This window comes from Saimiri boliviensis, chromosome 12 (genome assembly GCF_048565385.1).
Source record: "Saimiri boliviensis isolate mSaiBol1 chromosome 12, mSaiBol1.pri, whole genome shotgun sequence".
NCBI lineage: Eukaryota > Metazoa > Chordata > Mammalia > Primates > Cebidae > Saimiri > Saimiri boliviensis.
The window spans coordinates 78,431,157-78,454,760 of NC_133460.1; the positions used below are offsets into that span (position 1 = coordinate 78,431,157).

Genomic DNA, 23,604 nt, shown 5'->3' on the forward strand with positions numbered 1-23,604 from the left:
AATAGTCATCCAATAAGAAACCTCCTGAGACTAGAGTCGAGTGTGACATAGGACAGTCCAAGAAAATGTGTGCACCTGACAAGGTGCTTTGAGGCAGCAGGTGAAGCTCAGCCACAAGAAGTGGCATAACTCAACAAATGACTGCGTTCTGTTCCCCTGGGAAAACCATGTTTCCCACCAAGACTCTCTCAATTCATGGCAGGGAACCATGAATTGAGATGCAACCTCAACAGATGTCTTTTTCTTTTGTGACTAATAAGATTACTGTCTCTAAAGAGGTAAAGCTTTACGTTTAGAGAACTAAATGAAAGTCACAGCGTTGCTATTTTTGAAGCAAACTTAAATGTGGCTGTAACAATAATTTTCAGAGTCACTGTTATATTTGTGTGTGTTTTCCACTTAAGATAATTTGTCATATTAGGTTTGTAGCTTTATTGACCTGTTTAAAACACCTTGACTGAGCTTGAAACCAACATTTAAATATCGAAGGCAATTGGTTCATGAAATAATAGTGTGAATTATTAGTTGCATAATAGTGTTTAAATATTTGGGGAAATGTGTTTAATAGATGTAAAAGCTTAGTAAAGTGAACATTAAACAAAACCAAGTAGTGTTAAGTGTTCTTTCTATGCCAGTAGCCCCTGAGACGTTAAGGATCCTAGCAACAGACAAGATATCTATCATCTAGCAGATTTAGCAGACTGTATGTTGGAGCAAAATCGCATGATGTCTGGCTATTACTATTGAAAACCAAATCCTAATTAATATACTTAGCAGAAAAACCCAGCTAGTAACTATGTAGGTTACCTTTTGTAATTACGGTCTCTTGACAAGGGCTATTATTCAGTTCGTGGCTTGATTCGGCTTGGATCATTGGCAAATGTTTTGCTATGTTCACTTCTCTAGTAATAAGCTTGAGATATATTCCTTTGAAACACTTCTGAGGTCAATCTTTCTAAAGTGAGGGGGATTGAGAGGTGAGGGTTTTAGAGAAAGAGGAGGCCAAGCAACCTTGGTCATCAAAAGACGTTTAAGAAAAGAAAAGATTAATATTCACCTTTATGTTGTGGTGATGCTAAACTTCCATATCCCCTGAATCTTCATTAAAATTACTATAGAAACAAAAAAAAATCCAAGCACTTCCGAGGTCTAAATAGTTTTACTTCCTATGACTATCGTGGAAGAACAATTCAAAGTGCCAATGGTTGCCGACGTCACGTCATTCATGGATATGTCAGTGAATGTCCCATCTTCCTTGCTGTGGACAGCAGCCGACATTCAGTTATTTTTTTGGAATGGACACCAAAGCTTGCTACTTGCTGGCTGATCTAAGGTGCTCTGAGGATTCGCTGGGGACTTATGAGCTACTAATGCTCAGGGATTTAGTGTCCTGAAGAACTCTTTAATCCTCTGCTTCCTGAACCCACCCTAAGCCAGGGCCTTCTGTCACATCCCAAGAGTTACAGGCAGTTTGAAAGCTCTGCTTTCTGCTTGACCTTTGAAAGTCCTATGAGGGACCATTGACGGTTTCCTCAGTAATTTCCACCAGGATGTATTTCTCTCTCATCACTCCACCTCAGGTAGTGCTCTGAAAGCTATCCTTTCTGAACAGCAGCAGAGCCAGCCGCACCATGGGTGACATCAACCAAGATGCCGTGGAGAAATACCTGGAGGAGAACCCTCAGTTTGCCAAGGAGTACTTTGACAAGAAGCTCCGGGTGGAGGTGCTGGGAGAAATCTTCAAGAATAGCCAGGTGCCAGTCCAGTCCAGCATGTCCTTTCCGGAGCTGACCCAGGTGGAGGAGTCGGCCCTGTGCTTGGAGCTGCTGTGGACCGTGCAGGAGGAGGGGGGCACCCCAGAGCAGGGGGTTCACAGGGCCCTGCAGAGGCTGGCCCACCTGCTCCAGGCTGACCGCTGCAGCATGTTCCTGTGCCGGGCCCGGAACGGCACACCTGAGGTGGCTTCCAGGCTGCTGGACGTCACCCCCACCTCCAAGTTTGAGGACAACCTGGTGGGCCCTGACAAAGAAGTTGTGTTTCCATTGGACATTGGGATAGTGGGTTGGGCTGCTCACACGAAGAAAACGCATAATGTCCCAGATGTGAAAAAGGTAGGTGGCCTAATGACAGTGGGGCAGAGGTCTTGGTGGAGTCGGGGAGGGACCAATGGGAAAGAGAGATGGTGCTGTCCTTGTGGCATTAGTTTGGCAATAACTGGGGGAATGTGGGTGGCAGGGAAGAGGATCACCCCAGCCTAGCATTACCAAATGTAGCAAATGAAATTTCAAGTTGCCCAGTTGGACTTGAATTTTAGATAAACAATGAATTACTGTTTTCTGAAGTGTAAGTATGTTCCATGTAATGTTTGGCATTTTATCAGGCCATCCTACCTGGACCTGGTGCATGCCACACCCCTCCCTTATGCCTCCTCCAGTGCTCTGGGGGAACTTTCCTTCTCAGCAACACCAGCAAAACAAACTGCTCCACCAGGGAAATGGGCCAATGTGCCCAGATGGCAAGACTTGTGAACTGCGCCCTGTGCCCCTCATTCACAGTCCTTTGAAAACATTCAGGTTTTTTGGATGGATTTGCTCGTAAGCCAATTCTTTCATCTAAGGACTAATTGTACAAAAAGAAAAAATGATGCCATTTGGAAGTTCAGAGGTTCGAATTTAGAATTCATGACGTATACGAATTTAGGTGAGAGTTAAATACAGTTGGCCACTCCAACTGCTCCATGACCCACACCTTTCGAGAATGAATTCCAGTCATGTAAATGGGACATCTGGACCCTCTTGAGGATCAACAGCATACTGCACAAACACAAGGCATTGAGATGCCCCTTATAGATACAGAAAAACTTCCTTCTTACCATTACAGTACATGTTCATTTTTTTTAAATTATAAGATACAAATAAACAAGAGGAGGAAATGCTAATTACCCATCATCCCTCCCCTCGGCAATAATCAAGGGCACTGACTTAGAGTTTCTCCTGGCAGCTCCTTTTCTACACACGTGTTCCATTATTACAGTTTATCATTAACAAAAAGGGAGAAGTGGATTATGATGGAACAGAGTTGAATGGGAACAGCCTGTGAAATGCTTTCTGTGCAGGGGTGAACAGGGCAGCTGGAGAGGCAGGAGGATAATCCCCTAAATGCCTCCTGAAGCTGATTATAGGGAGAGGGTCACACAGACCCAAGAGGTATGGAAATCATCAAACATGGGCAACTCCCTGCAAACAGCCACAGGACACCACTCAGGTGCAAGGATTACCGTGGGGCCGGGTAGGGCCTTCAGTCCTGAATAATTCCTCCCTTCAGTGAGTTTGAGCTGGGTTGAGTTTGCTTTTGAAGCTGACTGTGGCTGCTTCAGGTGACTAAACAGATGCTTGTCCTTAGGGCAAAGTTCTCTAGACAACCAGCTGGAAGGCAATGTCCACACATCCTGAGGGTTTCTCATGGGAATATGCTCCTTGAAGGTCTCCAGCTGAGTCCATTTCCACTAGGACATCAAACTTTAAAAAGTGGCATTCAGGAATCTTTTTGAAAGGCTTTTAAAGAAGAGATGGGTAAAGTGATTTCTGCTGTTATGCTCTAATGAGTCCAGTTCTCCGTGGTGAGGAGGAAATGATAGCATGGAGCTGCTTGGAGGTGGTTTTGGTCTCTGGCTGTCCATGGTGGGCATTGGAACATGGATGGAGCGCTTCATCTGGGAGTGGGGAATCTCTTCTCTCTTCTCTGGAGGGCTCCTGGCTATTCTGGGTGGGACTCAGAAATGTGTGTTGAAGACAGATACAGTTCTGTGCTCACAGGAAAGACAGAGGCCTCATTGACTCTTCATTCCAACTGCTTCTTTACATTTTTTCCCTCTAGAGTGGGGATTTTCAACTCTACCTGCACATTAAAACCACGTTAAGCTGGGTGCAGTGGCGCACACCTATAATCCCAGCACTTTGGGAGGCCAAAGCCGGTGGATGGCTTAAGCCCAGGAGTTAAGAGGCCAGCCTGACCAACATAGGGAACCCCCATCTCTACCAAAAGTACAAAAATTGGTTAGTCATGGTGGTATGTGCCTGGAGTCTCAGCTACTTGGAAGGCTGAGGTGGGAGGATGGCTTGAGCCTGGGAGGCTGAGGCTGCAGTGAGCTAAGTTCACATACTGCACTCCAGCCTGGATGACAGAATGAAACCCTTTTTCAAAAATAAAACAAACAAAAAAACACCAAACACAATCCATGAAACCATATTTGTGGCTTTATTGTTACAGCGGACTCTTAAAGGTTAGAATTTAAGCATTAGTATTTTTATTTTTATTTTATTATTTATTTATTTAGTTAGTTTTGAGACAGAGTCTCACTCCATCACCCAGGCTGCAGTGCAATGGTGCAATCTTGGCTCACTGCAACCTCTGCCTCCCGGGTTCAAGCAATTCTCCTGCCTCAGCCTCCTGAGGAGCTGGGACTACAGGTGTGTGCCACCATGCCTGGCTAATTTTTGCAGTTTTAGTAGAAACAAGGTTCCACCATGTTGGCTAGGCTGGCACCAAACTTCTGATCTCAGGTGATCCACCTACCTCGGCCTCCCAAAGTGCTGGGATTACAGGCGTGAGCCATCATGCCTGGCCCTGGCATTAGTATTTTTAAAAAGCTCCCCAGGTACTTTTCATATGCAGCCAATGTTGAAAACCACTGGTCTATTGGGTGAGCAGATACAGGACGAGGAAGTGTATTTCAAATCAACTGTGGAATATTAGAGATTGAAGGGGCTTATCAATTCTTTAGCCTGACTCTGTCCTACGGTGGACAGGAAGTTGAGGTCACAGGCATTGTATCTCCCCTGGGTCATGGTACGTGCCTGTGGATGACAAGGGTTGGAATGGAGGTAGCTGAGTACGTGTCCAGCGCTCTGTTTGGCTGCCTTACACCCCTGCAGTTTCACCATGCTTTAGCCGCTGCAGTAAGATTTACAATGGGAAAGAAACCAATGTTTTAAATGAAATATCTGATTAATTCTTCCTCCTTTACATTGCACTTGGCAATTTAAAAAACATTCTCTGATAAGGATTGCATTTTTAATTTCCAGCCTATATCGTAAGAGTTGTTCAAAGTCAACTGGGCAGAATGTGGCAGGGCTGGGGCAATAACTCAGGTTCATTCAGGAGTTTGTTTGAAAGGCTTTTAAAGAAGGGATGGGTAAAGCGTGGATAAACAGTCCATTGAACTTAAGAACATTTCCTTGTGTTTAGAATCTGGAATAAAATGGCATGAAGTTTGAAGCCACGGAGTGAAATGTGTTTGCAAAGAAGTGCTGCTGGCCAAGCGTGGTGGCTTACGCCTGTAATCTCAGCACTTTGGGAGGCTGACGTGGGGGGACCCCTTGGAGGCCTCCCTCTTTCAACCACACCCCTGACCACATACAACTTTTCTCTGCTTAGCAGTGTGGGAGCAGGTGAGGGAAAGACTTCTCACACCTTCTCACACCTGGACAAAGTACATACTCCCAACCTTGGAGGGCCCATGAAGGTAACAGGGAAGCCACTTGGTATAGGGAGAGGCCTTTGGCATTAGACAGACCTGGGTGCAGATCCATGTCTGTGACTTGTAAGTGTGTGATGGAGTTTCTACCCCTAAAAAATGGAGATAAGCAAATGTACAGATTAAATGTATACAAAGAACCTGGCTCATAGTAGATGCTCAGTAAATGATAGCTGTGATAATATTGTCATTGTACCAGTCGGGGTTTAGGAGCTGGGTGTGGTTGGCCAAAAAGGGGTCAGTGATTATTGCCTGATTTAAAACAAGTTGAAGGCAGGAAGACTTTTAACAACAGGAAACTGAGAGATGTCCTCAAAGTTGTTTCTTTCTCTTTTGGGAAAGCTGTCCGTGAACTATGGGTGATCCTGATTCTGACTATGATTTAAAAGTCCTCCTTCTGGGTGGATATTGTGGTGAGCCGAGATCATGCCATTGCACTCCAGCCTGGGCCACAGGGACGAGACTCCATCTCAAAAAAGAAAAACTCTTCCTTCCAGCTGGGCACACTGGCTCACGCCTGTAATCCCAGCACTTTGGGAGGCTGAGGCAGCGGATCACCTGAGGTTAGGAGTTTGAGACCAGCCCGACCAACATGGAGAAACCCCATCTCTACTAAAAAATAGAAAATTAGCCGGGCGTGGTGGCACATGCTTGTAATCCCAGCTACTCGGGAGGCTGAGGCAGGAGAATCACTTGAACTCGGGAGGCAGAGATTGTGCCATTGCACTCCAGCCTGGCCAACAAGAGGGAAACTCCATCTCAAAAAAAAAAAAAAAAAAAAGTCCCCCTTCCTCTCTCTTCCTTCCCTCCTCTACTTCTGCCTTGGATCTCAAGGGTTAAGGGTGTTTAATCAGGATTAGCAATACTGACATCTGATGAGGGATCAGGCCTCCTGTTGCTCTAAAGAATGTTCTCCAGCTGCCTTCAAGGGCTTCTCTGAAAAACCATCAAGGGACACACACAGGATTTACATAAAGAAACTTCACTAAGGATTTTTTGAGCTAGTGAAAATAAAACACAAAAACCCCTCCCTTCCCCTGTCCATAACTTAATGGCTGGTTTATCTAGGGCTTTCAGATGTAATAATAAGCAAATATTACATTTTGAAACATACAAGCCATTTTCTCAAAACAGTCTCTTAAACTTAAGAACATTTCCTTGTGTTTAGAATCTGGAATAAAATGGCGTTAGGTTTGAAGCTGCAGAGTGATATGTGTTTGCAGAGAAGTGCTGCTGGCGGGGAACCATGGCTCACGCCTGTAATCCCAGCACTTTGGGCGGTTGAGGCGGGCGGATCACCTGATGTCAGGAGTTTGAGACCAGCCTGGCCAACATGGCGAAATCCCGTCTCTACTAAAAATTTAAAAATTAGCCAGGTGTGGTGGCAGGCGCCTCTAATTCCAGCTACTCGTGGGGCTGAGGCATGAGAATCCCTTGAACCCAGAAGGCGGAGGGTGCAGTGAGCCAAAATCGCGCCATTGCACTCTAGCCTGGACAACAAGAGTGAAACTCCATCTCAAACAAACAAACAAAAAAAGTCCTGCTTAACTTCATCCCATGGTGCATGTTTCTGGTATTTCAATTATTCCTTTAGTGTCCAGGCTGTGTAAATAAAGATGATGTGACCTGCATGGATAACACGGTAGAAGGGAAACAATGGGAGCTGGTCTAGATAAGCAATGGATTAAGAGAAAGAATCTAACAAAGCTTGCAGACACTTTGGTCTGAGGGTGAAGATGCTATGGGGAAACAAAAGTAACAGATAAAGTGGATAGGAAAGAAATGTGATTGTTGGTGGCGTGAGGCAGTGTGCTGGCCCTCAGAAGGAAGGCTGCTCCCCGGTACGGCAGGCCTACATCCAGCTATGGGCATTTGATTTCTTCAGTGATTTGAATTGTCTAGAAAAATTAAAACTAGAAGCAAAATGGTAATTGCAAAACAACTACTTTTCACTCAGGAAAGCCTAGAAAAGCACTAACTTCCCAGTACTTACTGAATATCTACTATGTGCCAGACACTTTTCTAAGGGCTCTGCCTGTGCTGTTTATTCTATCTCCACATCAGGGATTCTAGGCAGTAGATGGGAGCATTATTCCTATCTTCAGATTAGGAAACAAGGGCACAGAGGGTAAGTAACATGTCTGGAACCACACAGCTAGTACACTGGGGCCCAGGTTCAGCCAAGAAAGTCTGACTCCAAAACATTCCTTGCCTTTATGCAACGCTGATGCCTAAATAAATAGTTGGTTTGTGTGTTTCCACTTTGAGAAAGGTATGGAAGAGGTCTGGGTGAGAGGCTGCATTCATTCTGAGAGCAGTACCATTTCTGGTGATCCTTCACAGGAGTGAGTCCCCATTGGGTTGAGCCTAAGAATGACCTGTGCCACTTAAAAGCACAGGTTCCACTGGAGGCGATCAGGATTCAGTGCATCTGCTCCATTAATCTGCTGGTGATTCTGAGGCATGTCTCAGGACTGCTAATCTCATTTGAGCTCTGTGAGTTCTATTGGTCAACCAGCCCTTGTTCCCTGGTGGAAACTCTGGTCTGGAAATGACACACAGAAAATTCTCACTTTTTTTTTACTTTGGGAACCCAGACAGAATCCAGTCTCCAAGGTTCATGCTGCTTTTAGAAGCACTGCCAACACAGGGAAATGAAAAGAATACAACTGCGGAGGGAATACCACACTAATTTTGGCCAACGAGTCTGAGAGTTAAGGCTGAAGGTTCAGTTCTAATTGAAGAAGTCATTCCCTAGGTTCAAAGGGAAGAATGTCATGATCCAAGGAAGGCTGGGTCTACACCCACCTTGAGCGGCTCTTCTCTGAAGTGATAGCTAATAAGATCATTGCCTTCCTCGACCTTTTTCTCAAGCCCTTCCATTTGTGCGCTTCTCTAGACTCGTCGCCCAGTCTCTGCCGTGGCCAGTGGATTAAAATCATCTCTCGAATCTACTCTATGAGGCCTGAATCTGGGAAGATCCACTTTCCTCTCTCCCAAAGAAAGAAATAAAGAATAGGAATGAAAGACATAAGCTTGGTAGAACATTAAAAACCTGCTAAGCATCTGATGCTGGCACGAGGGTAGTCCTCAGTCCTCTCACACAGGGTCAGCGGAAGTAAGAATGTGAACCTTTCTTTTTCTTTTTTTTAAAGACAGAGTTTCATTCTTGTTGCCCAGGCTAGAGTATAATGGCATGATCTCGGCTTATGGCAACCTCCATCTCCTGGGTTCAAGTGACTCTCCTGCCTCATCCTCCCGAGTAGCTGAGACTACAGGCGTGTGCCACCATGCTTGGCTAAGTTTTATATTTTTAGTAGAGACAGGGTTTTATCAAGTTGGCCAGGATGGTCTCAAACTGCTGACCTCAGGGGATCCGCCTGCCTCAGCCTCCCAAAGTGCTGGGATTACAGGCGTGAACCATGGCGCCCAGCCTCAGAATGTGAACCTTCCATCAAAGTAATATATTTAATAAAAAAGTGCATGTTCCTGTTGATCCAGCAAAAGGGATTTCCTTTTTGGGGAATCTGTCACATAAAACTAAACGCAAGAAGGATTAGTGCAGTATTGCTGATAGTGGGGAAAACCATAAACAGGCAGAATCAGTAGAGGACCACTGAGTGGGTCATAGAGCATGCAGGGTGGAATAGTGTGCACGAATCTAAGAGGTGAGTTCACATCTATATGCATTGGTCTTCAGGGAAGTCCATAAGACATTGTTAAGTGATGAAACTATTATAAGCAATTAGAAAAGGAAATCTTAGAAAAAATAGACAGGAAAACTCTTTCTTCAAGCACAGAGAAAGGCATAGAAGGAGACACGTCAGCAGTTAGCACAGATTTCCTCAAGTAGGCTAGATTGAAGGAACTGGGGGGAATGAGAATTTTGGCTTTATGTTAGGACATATGGGTTGATGGTTTCAAGTGCATGCTTTTCCTTTGTGGTGAGAGAGAAGCACTCTAGGAACTGTGTCTGTATTCCCAGCTGTGCTCTCCTTCCCTGTACACGCCTGCTGTCTATCCTAACCCTGCGTCTTCCCCCTCTTCCTCTTACCACCTCCCTTTCCGCTTGGCTGACTCATCACCTCTTTTCTTCTGGCCCAACCTCAGCCTAACCTAGACAGGCCATAGCTCAGGTGGGAAGCGCTTATTCTGAAATGGGAAATTCCATTCCATGCAGTCATAGGATGGCAGGTGGAGTGGGATTGTTGGTTGGGGACCACTGTACTGGAGCCCTGGTTATCTGGTGGTAGTATTTAAATGAGAGAGAATGATCTGTCATCATCCCTAGATCTACCACTCTGTGATTCTGTGCCACTTTGGCAAATGTGTGACTATTTCTTTCAGAACAGTCATTTTTCTGACTTCATGGACAAGCAAACTGGGTATGTCACTAAGAACCTGCTGGCAACCCCGATCGTGATGGGCAAGGAGGTTCTTGCTGTGATCATGGCACTTAACAAAGTAAATGCATCTGAATTTTCCAAACAGGATGAAGAGGTAATGCTAACCCTGGGCATCCGGTTGGAGACTCAGAAAATTTATTTGTTGTTGTATAACCTAAGAAAAGATGCCACAACCATAACTTGTTCTTCTCTGCCACCTGTAGGTCTTTTCCAAATACCTCAACTTTGTGTCTGTCATCCTAAAGCTTCATCATACCACCTACATGTACAATATTGAATCCCGAAGAAGCCAGGTAAAAGGAAGGCAACATTAATCATTCCACGCTGACCTATTCTGACAAAGGCACCCAGACACAACAAATTCAGACCCCTCCTATCCCTCCTGGGGGTTTAAGCCATGTGGAGCAGATCCCCAAACTTCTGTCCCAGGTGTCCTCTCATGATCTTCCTGCTGCTGTCCCCACCCACACTCCCCTGCACCCCAAGCTCTCCATCTGTGTGCACAACTGTCTTGGCTTTCTTTGGTCTAGATCCCGAGTGGTCTTGGCATTTTTGCCTATGAGATGGTGATGACGATTATGGTACCTACTTCAGATGGTTGTTGTGACTATTTGTCTTTAGCTCTCACATAAAGCTTGTAGCAACTCCTGGGTCATAGTAAACCTATTAATTTGAGGAGCATGTTATTCCTGCTTCCATGAGACAGAGGAATAAAGAACAATATTGGTAGCCAAGATACCTTAGTCTGGCCCACTCTCTGGACCTCAGTTTCCTCACCAGTACAATGCAGGGGTAGAGGTTGAGAGGGAGGTCCCTTCTCACTCAAACTCTCCAGGTAAGATTACCTCCAACTAGCTCTGGATGCATGAAAGGAGGCATGTGGCTGTCTTCACATGAGGGCCAGCAGGAGCCAGTGGGCCACCAATACCAGATTCTCCACCCAGGGACCATCTCTGCATCCAATTTCAGGGCACTTCCCCTTTGGAGCCAAAACATTTAGACATAGGAACCAATCATGGCTTCTCTCTCCCCATAGACCCACAGCCTTGCAAAGGTCTACTCACCATCTTACCTAGAAGATCTGAGTAGTTTGTCGGCCATACACATATTCAAAATCAGAATTGCATTTTCCAGTGATATGTATTCATTTTATCTGATGACGATTATGGTACCTACTTCAGATGGTTGTTGTGACTATTTGTCTTTAGCTCTCACATAAAGCTTGTAGCAACTCTTGTGGTTTCTTGTAGCAAATGCTGCATCTCTCCATAGCATACTTTATTGTTTTGTTTTTGATATCTACTTTCAGATCCTTATGTGGTCAGCCAATAAAGTATTTGAAGAACTCACAGATGTTGAGCGACAGTTTCACAAAGCTCTCTACACAGTTAGAACATACCTGAACTGTGAAAGATACTCCATTGGACTGCTGGACATGACCAAGGAGAAGGTTCTTATTGTTCTATACATTTTGTCTCATCTAATATCAGCTATAAAACACACACCACAGGAAATGTGATCCTTAAAAAAATAGATACACTATGTAAATGATTAGTCATGATTGATCACAAGAACAGAGATAAAAATGTGTATCTTGGAGCAACAAAGATGGCTTGAATCTTGGTTTTTCCGCTTCCTAGTAATATGAGTCTTCAGCAAGTCTGGTTTTCTTTTTACATTAATTAACAGACTTTATTTTTAGAGTAGTATTAGGTTTACAGAAAAATTGATTAGAAAGTACAGAGTTTCCTCTTTCTCTCAGCTTCCCTGTTATTAACGTCTTGGATTAGTGTGGTGTGATGAATCATTATCTATATATTCTTATTAACTAAAGTCCATAGTTTACATTAAGGTTCATTCTTTGTGCAGTTCTCTGGGTTTTGACAAACACGTAATGTCATATATCTGCTATTACAGTATCAGACAGACTAGTTCCAGTGCCTAGAAGTCCTCTGCTTCACATATTCAACCTTCCCTCACCCTTTCCAAACTCCTGGTAGCCACCATTTTTTTTTAACTGTTTCTATAGTTTTTGCCTTTTCCAGAATGCCATATAGCTGGAATCATACAGTATATAGCTTTTTCAGACTGGTTTTTCACTTTGAAATATGCATGTAAGTTTCTTCCATGTCTTTTCATGACTCAATTTATTTTTATCACTGAATAATATTCCATCGTATGGCAGTTTGTTTATACATTCACCTATTGAAGGGTATCTTGGTTGCTTCTAATATTTAGTGATTGTGAATAAAGCAGGTTTATGTGTGTCTATACGTTTTCAGCTCAATTGGGTAAATACCAAAGAGGGCAATTGCTGGATTACATTGTAAGACTAATTGATCTGTGTAAGAAACTGGCAGACTGACTTCCAAAGTGACTTTACTGTTTTGCATGTCTAACAGCTGCATTCTCACCAGCAGTTGTTAATGTCAGTATTTTGGGTATTAGCAGTTGCTACTGTCAGTATTTAGGGTATTAGTTGTGGTATCTCACTGTTGTTTTAATTTGCAGTTCCCCAATGACATATGATGTTCAGCATCCTCTCATATGTTTACTTGCCATCTGTATATCTTCTTAGAGAGATATCTGCTCAGATCTTTTGCCCACTTTTTAGTATGTTGTTTTCTTATCATTCAATTATAAGAGTTATTTGTATATTATGAATCCCAGTCCTTTACCAAATATGTGATTTGCAAATACTTTCTCCCAGTCTGTGGCTTATTTTTTCGTTCTCTTAACAGTGTCTTCTGCAGAACAGAAGTTTTTAATTTTAATGAAGTCCAATTTTTCAATATTTTTTCTTTCATGGATTGTGCTTTTGGTGTTGTATCTATGAAGTCTCATCAAACCCAAGTTCACCTAGATTTTCTATGTCATCTCCTAGAATTTTTATACTTTTGTGTTTTACATTTAGGTGTATAATCCATTTCGAGTTATTTTTTGTGAAAGGTACAAATTCTGTTTCTAGATTCACTTTTTTTTACATGTAGATATTCAGTTGTTCCCACACAAATTGTTGAAAAGACTATTCTTTGTTTATTGCCTTTGTTTCTTTGTCAAAGTTGACTATATTTGTGAGAGTCTATTTCTGGGTTCTCTAGTTTGTTCCATTGATTCATTTGTCCATCCTTTCATTAATACCACACTGTCTTGATTATTGCGGCTTTAAGGCACATCTTAAAGTCAGGTAGTGTCAGCTCTTTGACTTTGTTCTTCTTGCCAGCAAGTCTTTTGAACTACCTGATATTTGGTTTCTTCATCTGTAAAATGAGAACATCTCTCTTATTGATTGTGAGAATTAGAGATTATATATATATATATATATATATATATATATATATACACACACATAGTGTTTACATATACATCTTACATATATTTTTTGACTGTGAACAAATCACTTAAACTTTTAAGTCTGTAAAACAGGGATAACAGTAGATTTTGTACTAAAGAATTGTTATGAGGATTAAATAAATAATACATATCAAAATGTTTACGGTAGCTTTATTCACAATTACTAAATATTAGAAGCAACCACAGTAAGATATATCTATAAATGCTATATGTGGTGTCTAGAATTTACATAGTAGGTGCATAATCAATATTATCTTTACCAACTTGAAGTTTTGTAGTCTAAAAAAATTTAATTATTTTAAAGTAAAAATATTGAAACATTTAATATTATTCACAATAATGCCCTTGTCTCATCTTCTTTAATTCTGTTGGTACCCCTCTAGTTCAAAATAACTAATGATACCATATTATTTATATATTTTTTCTTTTCTTTTTTTGAGTGGTGGGGACAGAGTCTCACTCTGTCACCAGGCTGGAAGTGCAGTGGCATGATCTTGGCTCACTGTAACCTCGGCCTCCCAGGTTCAAGCGATTCTCCTGCCTCAGTAGCTGGGATTACAGGCCTGTACCACATGCCTACTCACTTTTTGTATTTTTAGTAGAGACAGGGTTTCATCATGTAGGCCAGGCTGGTCTCGAACTCCTGTCTTCAAATGTTCTGCCCTCCTCAGCCTCTCAAAGTGCTGGGATTACAGGCATGAGCCACTGCACCTAACCTTATTTATATTTTTTAATATCCATGTGATTGAAAGTTATTTTTTTCAGAGTAATTGTTCTAAGTGGATAAACATAGGATGAAGTACTAGGATTACTGGGTTCTGATCTTGGTTCTGGGACTTTCTAGCTGAGTATGTTGGTTAGGATTCTTTTGACTATAAGAAACATCAGACACAGCTAAAAGTATCTCTAACAATATGATGTTTAGTTTCCCCCTTAACAAGGTAGGGCAGCGCTAGTACTGGTTGATTCAGAGATCAGTGCAGTCATGAAAGTCCAGGTGCCTTCTCCTTCTTCCTGGCAAAGTCTTGCTACCTGCAGCATGTTGGTGAGGCCTCCTCTATGGTGGAAAGATGGCTGTTGCAGCTCAAATCATGGCACACAGTCATGACACAACTGGGAGGTGTTTCCTCCAAATGTCACTCTCATCAGCTTTCATCTGAGGAATACCTTTCCCCAGGAGTCCCTCAGCAGACTTCTCCCCCTTCTTCGTTGTCCAGAGCTGGGCCGCATACCTGCCCTCAAACTGATCTAGGCACCTCATGTAGACCACTTGTGGGCTGTGGTCTGATGGAAAATTACCACCTGATACCCACATCATATCAGGTTATGCCAGCAAGGAAAAAAGGAGAATTGATGCTGGGTAAAGCAACCAACACTTGGCCACTCTGTGTGACCTTGGCCAACCCTCTGAATCAAACCAGATTTAGTTAAATTATCTATGAAAGAAATGCTGTACATCGAGTACTTTGAACGCTGTGCCAGGATAGATGTTTGCTATGTATTATTTATTTAATCCTCACAACAATTCTTTAGTACAAATTCTACTGTTATCCCTATTTCACAGAGTTAAAAGTTTAAGTGGTTTGTTCGCAATCAAAAATTCCTAAGCAGTATTGTTGGGAATTATAGATCTTTCAGCACTAAAATTCCAGAACTACGTAGATTAACATAAAATATACAAACACATAAAATTCATATAAGATATGGTAGGTCATGGAACATTGTATTTAATAACATTTAAATCTCATTGCCTCCAGGAATTCTACGATGAATGGCCAATCAAGCTTGGAGAAGTAGAGCCTTATAAAGGTCCAAAGACACCTGATGGCAGGGTATGTGCAAATGTCTTCCTTGATGCTGTCTGTGTGTGGTATCAGGTGCTAAAACTAAGAGGCCACAGTGCATAGAGGAAGGAGCACTGGCCTGAGAAGGCCTGGAGTAGTAGAAACAGCGCTAGACAAGGAGTTTGAGGTTCTAGTCCCAGCTCTGCCCCAAGCCAGAGCTGACTGGCTCTTGCCTTAACTCATTGTTAAGCCTCTCCATTTCCTTTCCTATGAAGCCAGGGCTTGGTAGGCTAGTGGTTCTCAACAGGGAGGAATGCATCAGAGCCACCAGCACAATATTTTAAAGAAGTACCTGGGCCCTTCTTCAGATATGTGGGATTAGAATCTCCAAGGAAGGCTTGGGTTAGGTTTACTTTCCCCTTAACTGCAAACTTCATGAGGGCAGGAACCCCTGTGTCCAGAGCACACAGGAAAGAGAAGTCAAGGGGATGAAATGTGTCTAGGCCTCAGGTTCATCATCTTCCCCATGAAACAGAGAGAATAATTCTCTAGTCCCTTTCACCTTTGGCAATGTAACCTCCTGTTTCTGAGACACCTGTTCAGATAAGTCACTTAGCTTATCTTATTAGCTAAGATATAGATATGGGCTCACTATATATGATGCACAACTGACTGCAGTTGAGAAATTATGTGATTTGTCCTAGTGACGTTATTAATGTCAGGTATTTCTTGACAACAAAAGGCATCACTTGAAAGTAAAAACAGATTCTCTGATGATTTGGTAGCTAAAGATTCCCCCCATCCCAAAAGCTATGTGAGGCAATTAAACTGCTTAAAAACAAAATTTACTTTAGCTTTGTGCCTGTAGATAAACAGCCAATAATAGTTCTGGTTTTACTGTAAGTTTGTAGTCAGGATATAAGTAGTTTGATCATTTATGTTTCAATAGAATGTGGTTGGGAAATAAGGTTCTATTTGCAAGAGTTTTAAAGTACAAGTGTCCCAATGAAAAATGATTTCTTTGGGAAATAACATTATTCCCATAATATCCTCTTTTTTTTCTTAGGAAGTCAACTTTTATAAAATCATTGATTACATTTTACATGGAAAAGAAGAGATCAAAGTGATCCCGTGAGTATTGATGTGAAGTTGCTGCTTCAGTTGCCATTTTATTTTTGCACACATTGCATTTCTCTATATTGCAATGATTTTCTTTCCTCTCTTCCCCAAGGACGCCTCCTGCAGACCACTGGACACTCGTTAGTGGGTTGCCAACATATGTTGCTGAAAATGGATTTGTAAGTTACTGAACAAATTCAAACTTTAAATACTATTGCATGAAACTCTTATTAGCTAAGATATAGATACAATTGTGAAAGCAAGAATGCATCCAATAAAAGTGAGATGACCACTTCCTTTGGCATAGGAGAAAGAAGAGAAGAATCTTGACAGTCAAATGTTGGTTAACTGGAAAACTTCTGAACTCTACACAAAAATATTTAGTCAACATGAGAAAGATTCCTCCATCCCTCAGTTTCTTATTCTGCAGCCACACACATTTCAGACATTTTTTGGAAGCCAATGACTATGATTTAATGACTAGGTTTAAGTCTATCTCAAGTAGCTCATTCAATTTTTTAAAGTATAAATGAGGGGGATAGGTGGGGATGATGTGGGAGGTGGAACTTTTGAATATTGGGCTAAAAGCCTGGGCCTCTGTCTTGATCCACCTGTCAATGTTCTTACAACATTTAGAACATAATGTTCTTCAAAGAAAGGACTGAAACAGACACTGCTGATGGAAAGGTCAAAAAAGACGAATAAGCTGCTTTTTGCCTCTTCAAAAGCACAGATAAAGGATGCTCGGCCCATCAAATGATGTAATTTATTCAAGTTAGATATGAATTAATGCATGGCAGAAAAGATTCCTTAAATTCTTAGGCTATATATGCTTATAAAAACTTTGAGAGATTGTCGTGTTTTCTTTGTAAGAGTAGTACAAAAAGAGTAGACGTGATTCATTCAGTTATTCTTCAAAAGCACTTACCTTGGGGCCGAGAGGCAGAAGGAGTTTGGTGAGGTAGGGATTTAACGAAGGAGCCCACTTGGATCTCCTTAGATTGTTAGTTTTTTAGGACTTTTGTGAGCAAGTTGTTAAACTGTTGGCAGCTTGAAATCTCCCATGGTGGGAGAATTGGGACCATGGAAATTGGCAACTGATACAAGCCAGGGCTTTCACCAATTCCCGGCCAAGGGAGCTGATTTCCCCAGCACCCTCTCTGGAGATCACAGTTCTAGTTCCAGCCCATGGATTTAAACAAATCACTTAACTTCTTTAGGCTTCCATTTCTTCATTTTTAAGATAAAAAGTGTGAATTTATTCGCCAAGATCCCTTCTGGCTTTAAAATGCTGATTTCTGAGTGCGGTGGCTCATGCCTGTAATCCCAACACTTTGGGAAGTTGAAGCGGGTGGATCACTGGAGGTCAAGAGTTTGAGGAGGATCCAAGATGGCTGAATAGATACAAGTCCAGCGCACAACACCCAGCAAGAGAGATGCAGAAATCCAGAGATCTCCTAGCTCCAATGGAGTTACCAGGTGCATTTCAATGGGTCTGGTCCAACGGTAAGCAAAGCCCACTCAGGGCAGACTGAGGCAGGGAGGGGTGCTGCTTCACCCAGGAAGTGAATCTGACCAGTGAGTTGGAGGCTCCCCCTCTGGCACTCTGGTCCAGATATAGTGCTTCCCCCAAAGCCTCAGCAATACACAGAACAGGGGATCTTTGCTAGTCAAGCACCGGGAATTACAAGTGCGGAGTTGAATAATAATCCAGGACGGTGTCCCAGATTGGCGCACAGACCTAAACAGACATATAAGCCCAAAAGGAGGCTGGGAGAGCCTGCAGACTGAGCTATTGCCCCCTCCCCACGCTCAGAGAGAGAGGGAGCTGTAAGCAGGAGCAGCTGGGCAGGCCCCTACCCCATGACCAGAAAGAGAGGAAGCTGAAAGGGGGAGATGGCCAGGTGCAGCTGGGTGGGTCCCTACCCTCCCCCATAAACTCTAGAGGGCTGAAACTCTGACTCTAGTGGGTTGCACAGCCAGTGCCAGAGTCTGAGATGAACCCTGAATAATCCAGCCCAGTGGAGGAACGGTACAACCCACCACTAGAGGGGTGGGACTGGGCTACATGTTTTAACAAAAAACACAGGAAGCCTACGTAGCAATGGACAGCATTCTTGACAACCCAGCAGACCCTACAAGTCAGCCAAAGAGGTGAGGAGGCAGGCCTAATCTCCCAGTATAAATAAAAAGGACACAGGAAGCTTCTCTAGTAACCTGAAGGAGTCCCTAGAAACCCAGTAGCACCTCCACAGGCAGACAAGCAACCTCATCAAGCAGCTCCCTGACACCACAGCCGGGTAAATCCACAAAGATGGGGGGGAAAAATGCAAAAAAGATGAAACCATCAAAGACCAGAACACCTCTTCTCCTTTAAGGGATCACAACTCCTCAATAACACAGGATCACAACTTGACCAAGAAGGAGTGCAACAAATTGACAGAAACAGGCTTCAGAAGGTGGATAATAACAAACTTTTCTGAGCTAAAGGAACACGTTCTAACTCAATGCAAAGAAACCAAAAACCTTGAAAAAAGGTTAGACGAAATCCTAACTAGAATAACCAGCTTAGAGAAGAACATAAATGACTTGATGGAGTTGAAAAACACAGCACAAGAACTACATGAAGCAAACACAATTTTTTTTTTTTTTTTTGAGACGGAGTTTTCGCTCTTGTTACCCAGGCTGGAGTGCAATGGCGCAATCTCGGCTCACCGCAACCTCTGCCTCCTGGGTTCAGGCAATTCTCCTGCCTCAGCCTCCTGAGTAGCTGGGATTACAGGCACGTGCCACCATGCCCAGCTAATTTTTTGTATTTTTAGTAGAGACGGGGTTTCACCATGTTGACCAGGATGGTCTCGATCTCTCGACCTCGTGATCCACCCGCCGCGGCCTCCCAAAGTGCTGGGATTACAGGCTTGAGCCACCGCACCCGGCTGCAAACACAAGTTTTGATAGCTGAATCAATCAAGCAGAAGAAAGGATATCAGAGGTTGAAGATCAACTCAATGAAATAAAAAGAGAAGGCAAGACAAGAGAAAAAACAGTGAAAAGAAATGAACAAACTCTCCGAGAAATATGGGATTATGTGAAAAGACCGAATCTACCCTTGATTGGTGTACCTGAGTATGATGGGGAGAATGAATCCAAGCTGGAAAACACACTCCAGGATATTATCCAGGAAAACTTCCCAAGCCTAGCAAGGCAGTCCAAATTTCAAATTCAAGAAATACAGAGAACTCCACAAAGATATTCCTCAAGAAGAGCAACCCCAAGGCGCATAATTGTCAGATTCACTAGGGTTGAAATGAAGGAAAAAATGCTAAGGGCAGCCAGAGAGAAAGGTCGGGTCACTCACAGAGGGAAGCCGATCAGACTTACAGAGGATCTCTCGGTGGAAACCCTACAAGCCAGAAGAGAGTGGGGGCCCACATTCAACATCCTTAAAGAAAAGAACTTTCAGCCCAGAATCTCATATCCAGCCAAACTAAGCTTTGTAAGTGAAGGAGAAATAAAATCCTTTACAGACAAGCAATTACTGAGAGATTTTGTCAACACCAGACCTGCCCTACAAGAGCTCCTGAAAGAAATACTAAGCATGGAAAGGAACAAGTACCAGTCACTGCAAAAGCAAACCAGTTGGCAAAGACCAAAAATGCAATGAAGAAAATGAGTCAACTAATGGGAAAGAAAACCAGCCAGTAACAAAATGGTAGGATCAAATTCACACATAACAATATTAACATTGAATGTAAATGGCCTAAACCCCCCAATCAAAAGACACAGACTGGCAAACTGGATAAAAAGTCAAAACTCATTGGTGTGCTGTATTCAGGAAACCCATCTCACATACAAAGACACACATAGACTCAAAATAAAGGGATGGAAGAAGATTTACCAAGCAAATGAAGAACAAAAAAAAAGCAGGGGTTGCAATCCTAGTCTCTGACAAAATGGACTTCAAACCAACAAAAATCAAAAGAGATAAAGAAGGACACTATATAATGGTAAAAGGGTCTTCCAACAGGAAGAGCTAAGTATCCTAAATATATACGCCCCCAACACAAGAGCACCCAAATACATACAGCAAGTTCTTAACGACCTAAAATGAGATTTAGACTCCCACACAATACTAATGGGAGACTTCAACACTCCACTGTCAATATTAGACAGATCAATGAGACAGAAAGTTAACAAGGATATCCAGGACTTGAATGCAGAGCTGGACCAAGCGGACCTAATAGACATATACAGAAGACTCCACCCCAAATCCATAAAATATACATTTTTCTCAGCACCACATTGCACTTACTCTAAAACTGACCACATCATTGGAAGCAAATCACTCCTCAGCAAATGCAAAAGAATAGAAATCATAACAGTCTATCAAACCACAGCACAATCAGACTAGAACTCAGGATCAAGAAACACACTCAAACCCACACAACCACTTGGAAACTGAACAACTTGCTTCTGAGTGTCGACTGGATAAACAATGAAATGAAGGCAGAAATAAAGAAGTTCTTCGAAACCAACCAGAATAAAGACACAACTTACTAGAATCTTTGGGACACCTTTAAAACAGTGTCGAGAGGGAAATTTATAGCAATAAATGCCCACCAGAGAAGAGAGGAAAGATCTAAAATTGACACCCTATCATCAAAATTGAAAGAGCTAGAGAAGCAAAATCAAAAAAACTAAAAAGCTAGCAGAAGACAAGAAATAACTAAGATCAGAGCAAAACTGAAGGAGATAGAGACACAAAAAAACCCTCCAAAAAATCAATAAATCCAGGAGCTGGTTTTTTGAAAAGATCAACAAAATAGACAGACTGCTAGCCAGATTAATAAAAAAGAAAAGGGAGACGAATCAAACAGATGCAATAAAAAACGATAAAGGGGATATCACCACTGATCCCACAGAAATACAAACTATCATCAGAGATTACTACAAACAGCCCTATGCACATAAACCAGTAAACCAGGAAGAAATGGATAAATTCCTGGACACCTGTACCAAGACTAAACCAGGAGGAAGTTGAAACCCTGAATAGACCAATAACAAGGGCTGAAGTAGGGGCAGCAATCAATAGCCTACCAACCAAAAAAAGTCCAGGTCCAGATGGGTTCACAGCAGAATTTTACCAGAAGTACAAAGAGAAGCTGCTTCCATTCCTTCTGAAACTGTATCAAACATACAAAAGAAGAGAATCCTCCCTAACTCATTTTATGAGACCAAAATCATCCTGATACCAAAACCAGGCAGAGACTCAACTAAAAAAGAAAACTTCAGGCCAATATCCAAGATAAACATTGATGCAAAAATTTTCAATAAAATACTGGCAAACAGATTGCAACAGCACATCAAGAAGCTTATCCATCACAACTAAGTAGGCTTCATCCCAGGGATGCAAGGCTGGTTCAACATACACAAATCCATAAATATAATCCATCACATAAACAGAATGAAAGAGAAAAACCACATCTGAATAGATGCAGAGAAGCCTTCAATAAAATTCAACAGCCTTTCATGCTAAAAACTCTCAATAAACCAGTTATTGATGGAATGTATCATAAAATGATAAAAGGTATATTTCACAAACCTACAGCCAATATCATACTGAATGGGCAAAAGCTGTAAGAATTCCCTTTGAAATCAGGCACTAGACAAGGATGCCCTCTCTCACCACTCCTATTCAACATAATATTGGAAGTTCTAGCCAGAGCAATCAGGCAAGAAAAAGAAATAAAGGGTATTCAATTAGGAAAGGAGGAAGTCAATCTGTCTCTATTTGCAGATGGCATGATTGTACATCTAGAAGATCCCGTTGTCTCAGCCCAAAATCTTCTCAAACTGATAAGCAACTTCAGCAAAGTCTCAGGATACAAAATCAATGTGCAGAAATCAGAAGCATTCCTATATACCAATAACAGACAAACAGAGAGCCAAATCAAGAGCTAACACCCATTCGCAATTGCTACAAAGAGAATAAAATACCTAGGAATACAACTAACAAAGGATGTAAAGGACCCCTTCAAGGAGAACTACAAACCACTGCTCAATGAAATCAGAGAGGACAAAAACATATGGAGAAACATTCCATGCTCATGGTTAGGAAGAATTAATATCATGAAAATGGCCATACTGCCCAAAGTAATCTACTGATTCAACACTATCCCCATCAAGCTACCAGTGACTTTCTTCACAGAACTGGAAAAAAACACTTTAAACTTCATATGGAATCAAAAGAGAGCCCACACAGCCAAGACTATCCTAAGCACAAAGAACAAAGCCAGAGGCATCACACTGCTGGACTTCAAACTATACTACAAGGCTGCAGTAATCAAAACAGCATGGTACTGGTACCAAAACAGGGACATAGACCAATGGAACAGAACAGAGACGTCAGAAGAAACACCACACATCTACAATCATCTGATCTTTGACAAAGCCAGCAAAAACAAGCAATGGGGAAGAACTCCATGTTTAATAAATGGTGTTGGGAAAACTGGCTAGCAATGTGCAGAAAGCAGAAACTGGACCCCTACCAGTCACCTTACACTAAAATTAACTCCAGATGGATTAAAGATTTAAACATAAAACGTAACACCATAAAAACACTAGAAGAAAACGTAGGCAAAACCATCCAGGACATAGGCATAGGCAAAGACTTCATAACTGAAACACCGAAAGCAATGACAATAAAAGCCAAGATAGACAAATGGGATCTAATTAAAACTCAGAGCTTCTGTACAGCAAAAGAAACCATCATTAGAGCAAATTGGCAACCAACAGAATGGGAAAAATTTTTGCAATCTACCCATCTGACAAAGGGCTAATATCCAGAATCTACAAAGAACTAAAACAGATATACAAGAAAAAAACAACCCCATTCAAAAGTGGGAGAAGGGTAAGAACACTTTTCAAAAGAAGACATATATGAGACCAACAAACATATGAAAAAAATGCTCATCATCACCGGTCATTAGAGAAATGCAAATCAAAACCACACTGAGATATCATCTCACACCAGTTAGAATGGCGATCATTAAAAAATCTGGGGACAACAGATGCTGGAGAGGATATGGAGAAACAGGAACACTCTTACACAGTTGGTGGAGTGTAAATTAGTTCAACCATTGTGGAACACAGTGTGGTGATTTCTCAAGGATCTAGAAATAGAAATTCCATTTGACCCAGTAATCCCATTACTGGGTATATACTATATATACCCAAAGAACTATAAATCATTCTACTATAAAGACACATGCACACATATGTTCACTGCAGTCCTGTGTACAATAGCAAAGACCTGGAACCAACCCAAATGCCCATCAATGATAGGCTGGACAAAGAAAATGTGGTACATATACACTATGGAATACTATGCAGCCATAAAAAACGA

At 42.1% G+C, this 23,604-nt stretch overlaps 1 protein-coding gene across 1 annotated transcript in view; it reads left to right on the top strand.

The window, feature by feature from the left end:
- The first annotated feature begins 1,631 nt into the window (after positions 1-1,631).
- PDE6C (phosphodiesterase 6C) overlaps positions 1,632-23,604 on the top strand; it is a 61,126-nt gene continuing 39,153 nt past the window's right edge. Inside the window, exons 1-7 of the mRNA XM_003922381.4 lie at positions 1,632-2,111; positions 9,884-10,036; positions 10,146-10,235; positions 11,252-11,392; positions 15,054-15,128; positions 16,147-16,211; positions 16,312-16,378. Of these exons, the coding sequence (XP_003922430.1) occupies positions 1,632-2,111; positions 9,884-10,036; positions 10,146-10,235; positions 11,252-11,392; positions 15,054-15,128; positions 16,147-16,211; positions 16,312-16,378 (1,071 nt within the window). The remainder of the gene's footprint in view (positions 2,112-9,883; positions 10,037-10,145; positions 10,236-11,251; positions 11,393-15,053; positions 15,129-16,146; positions 16,212-16,311; positions 16,379-23,604) is intronic.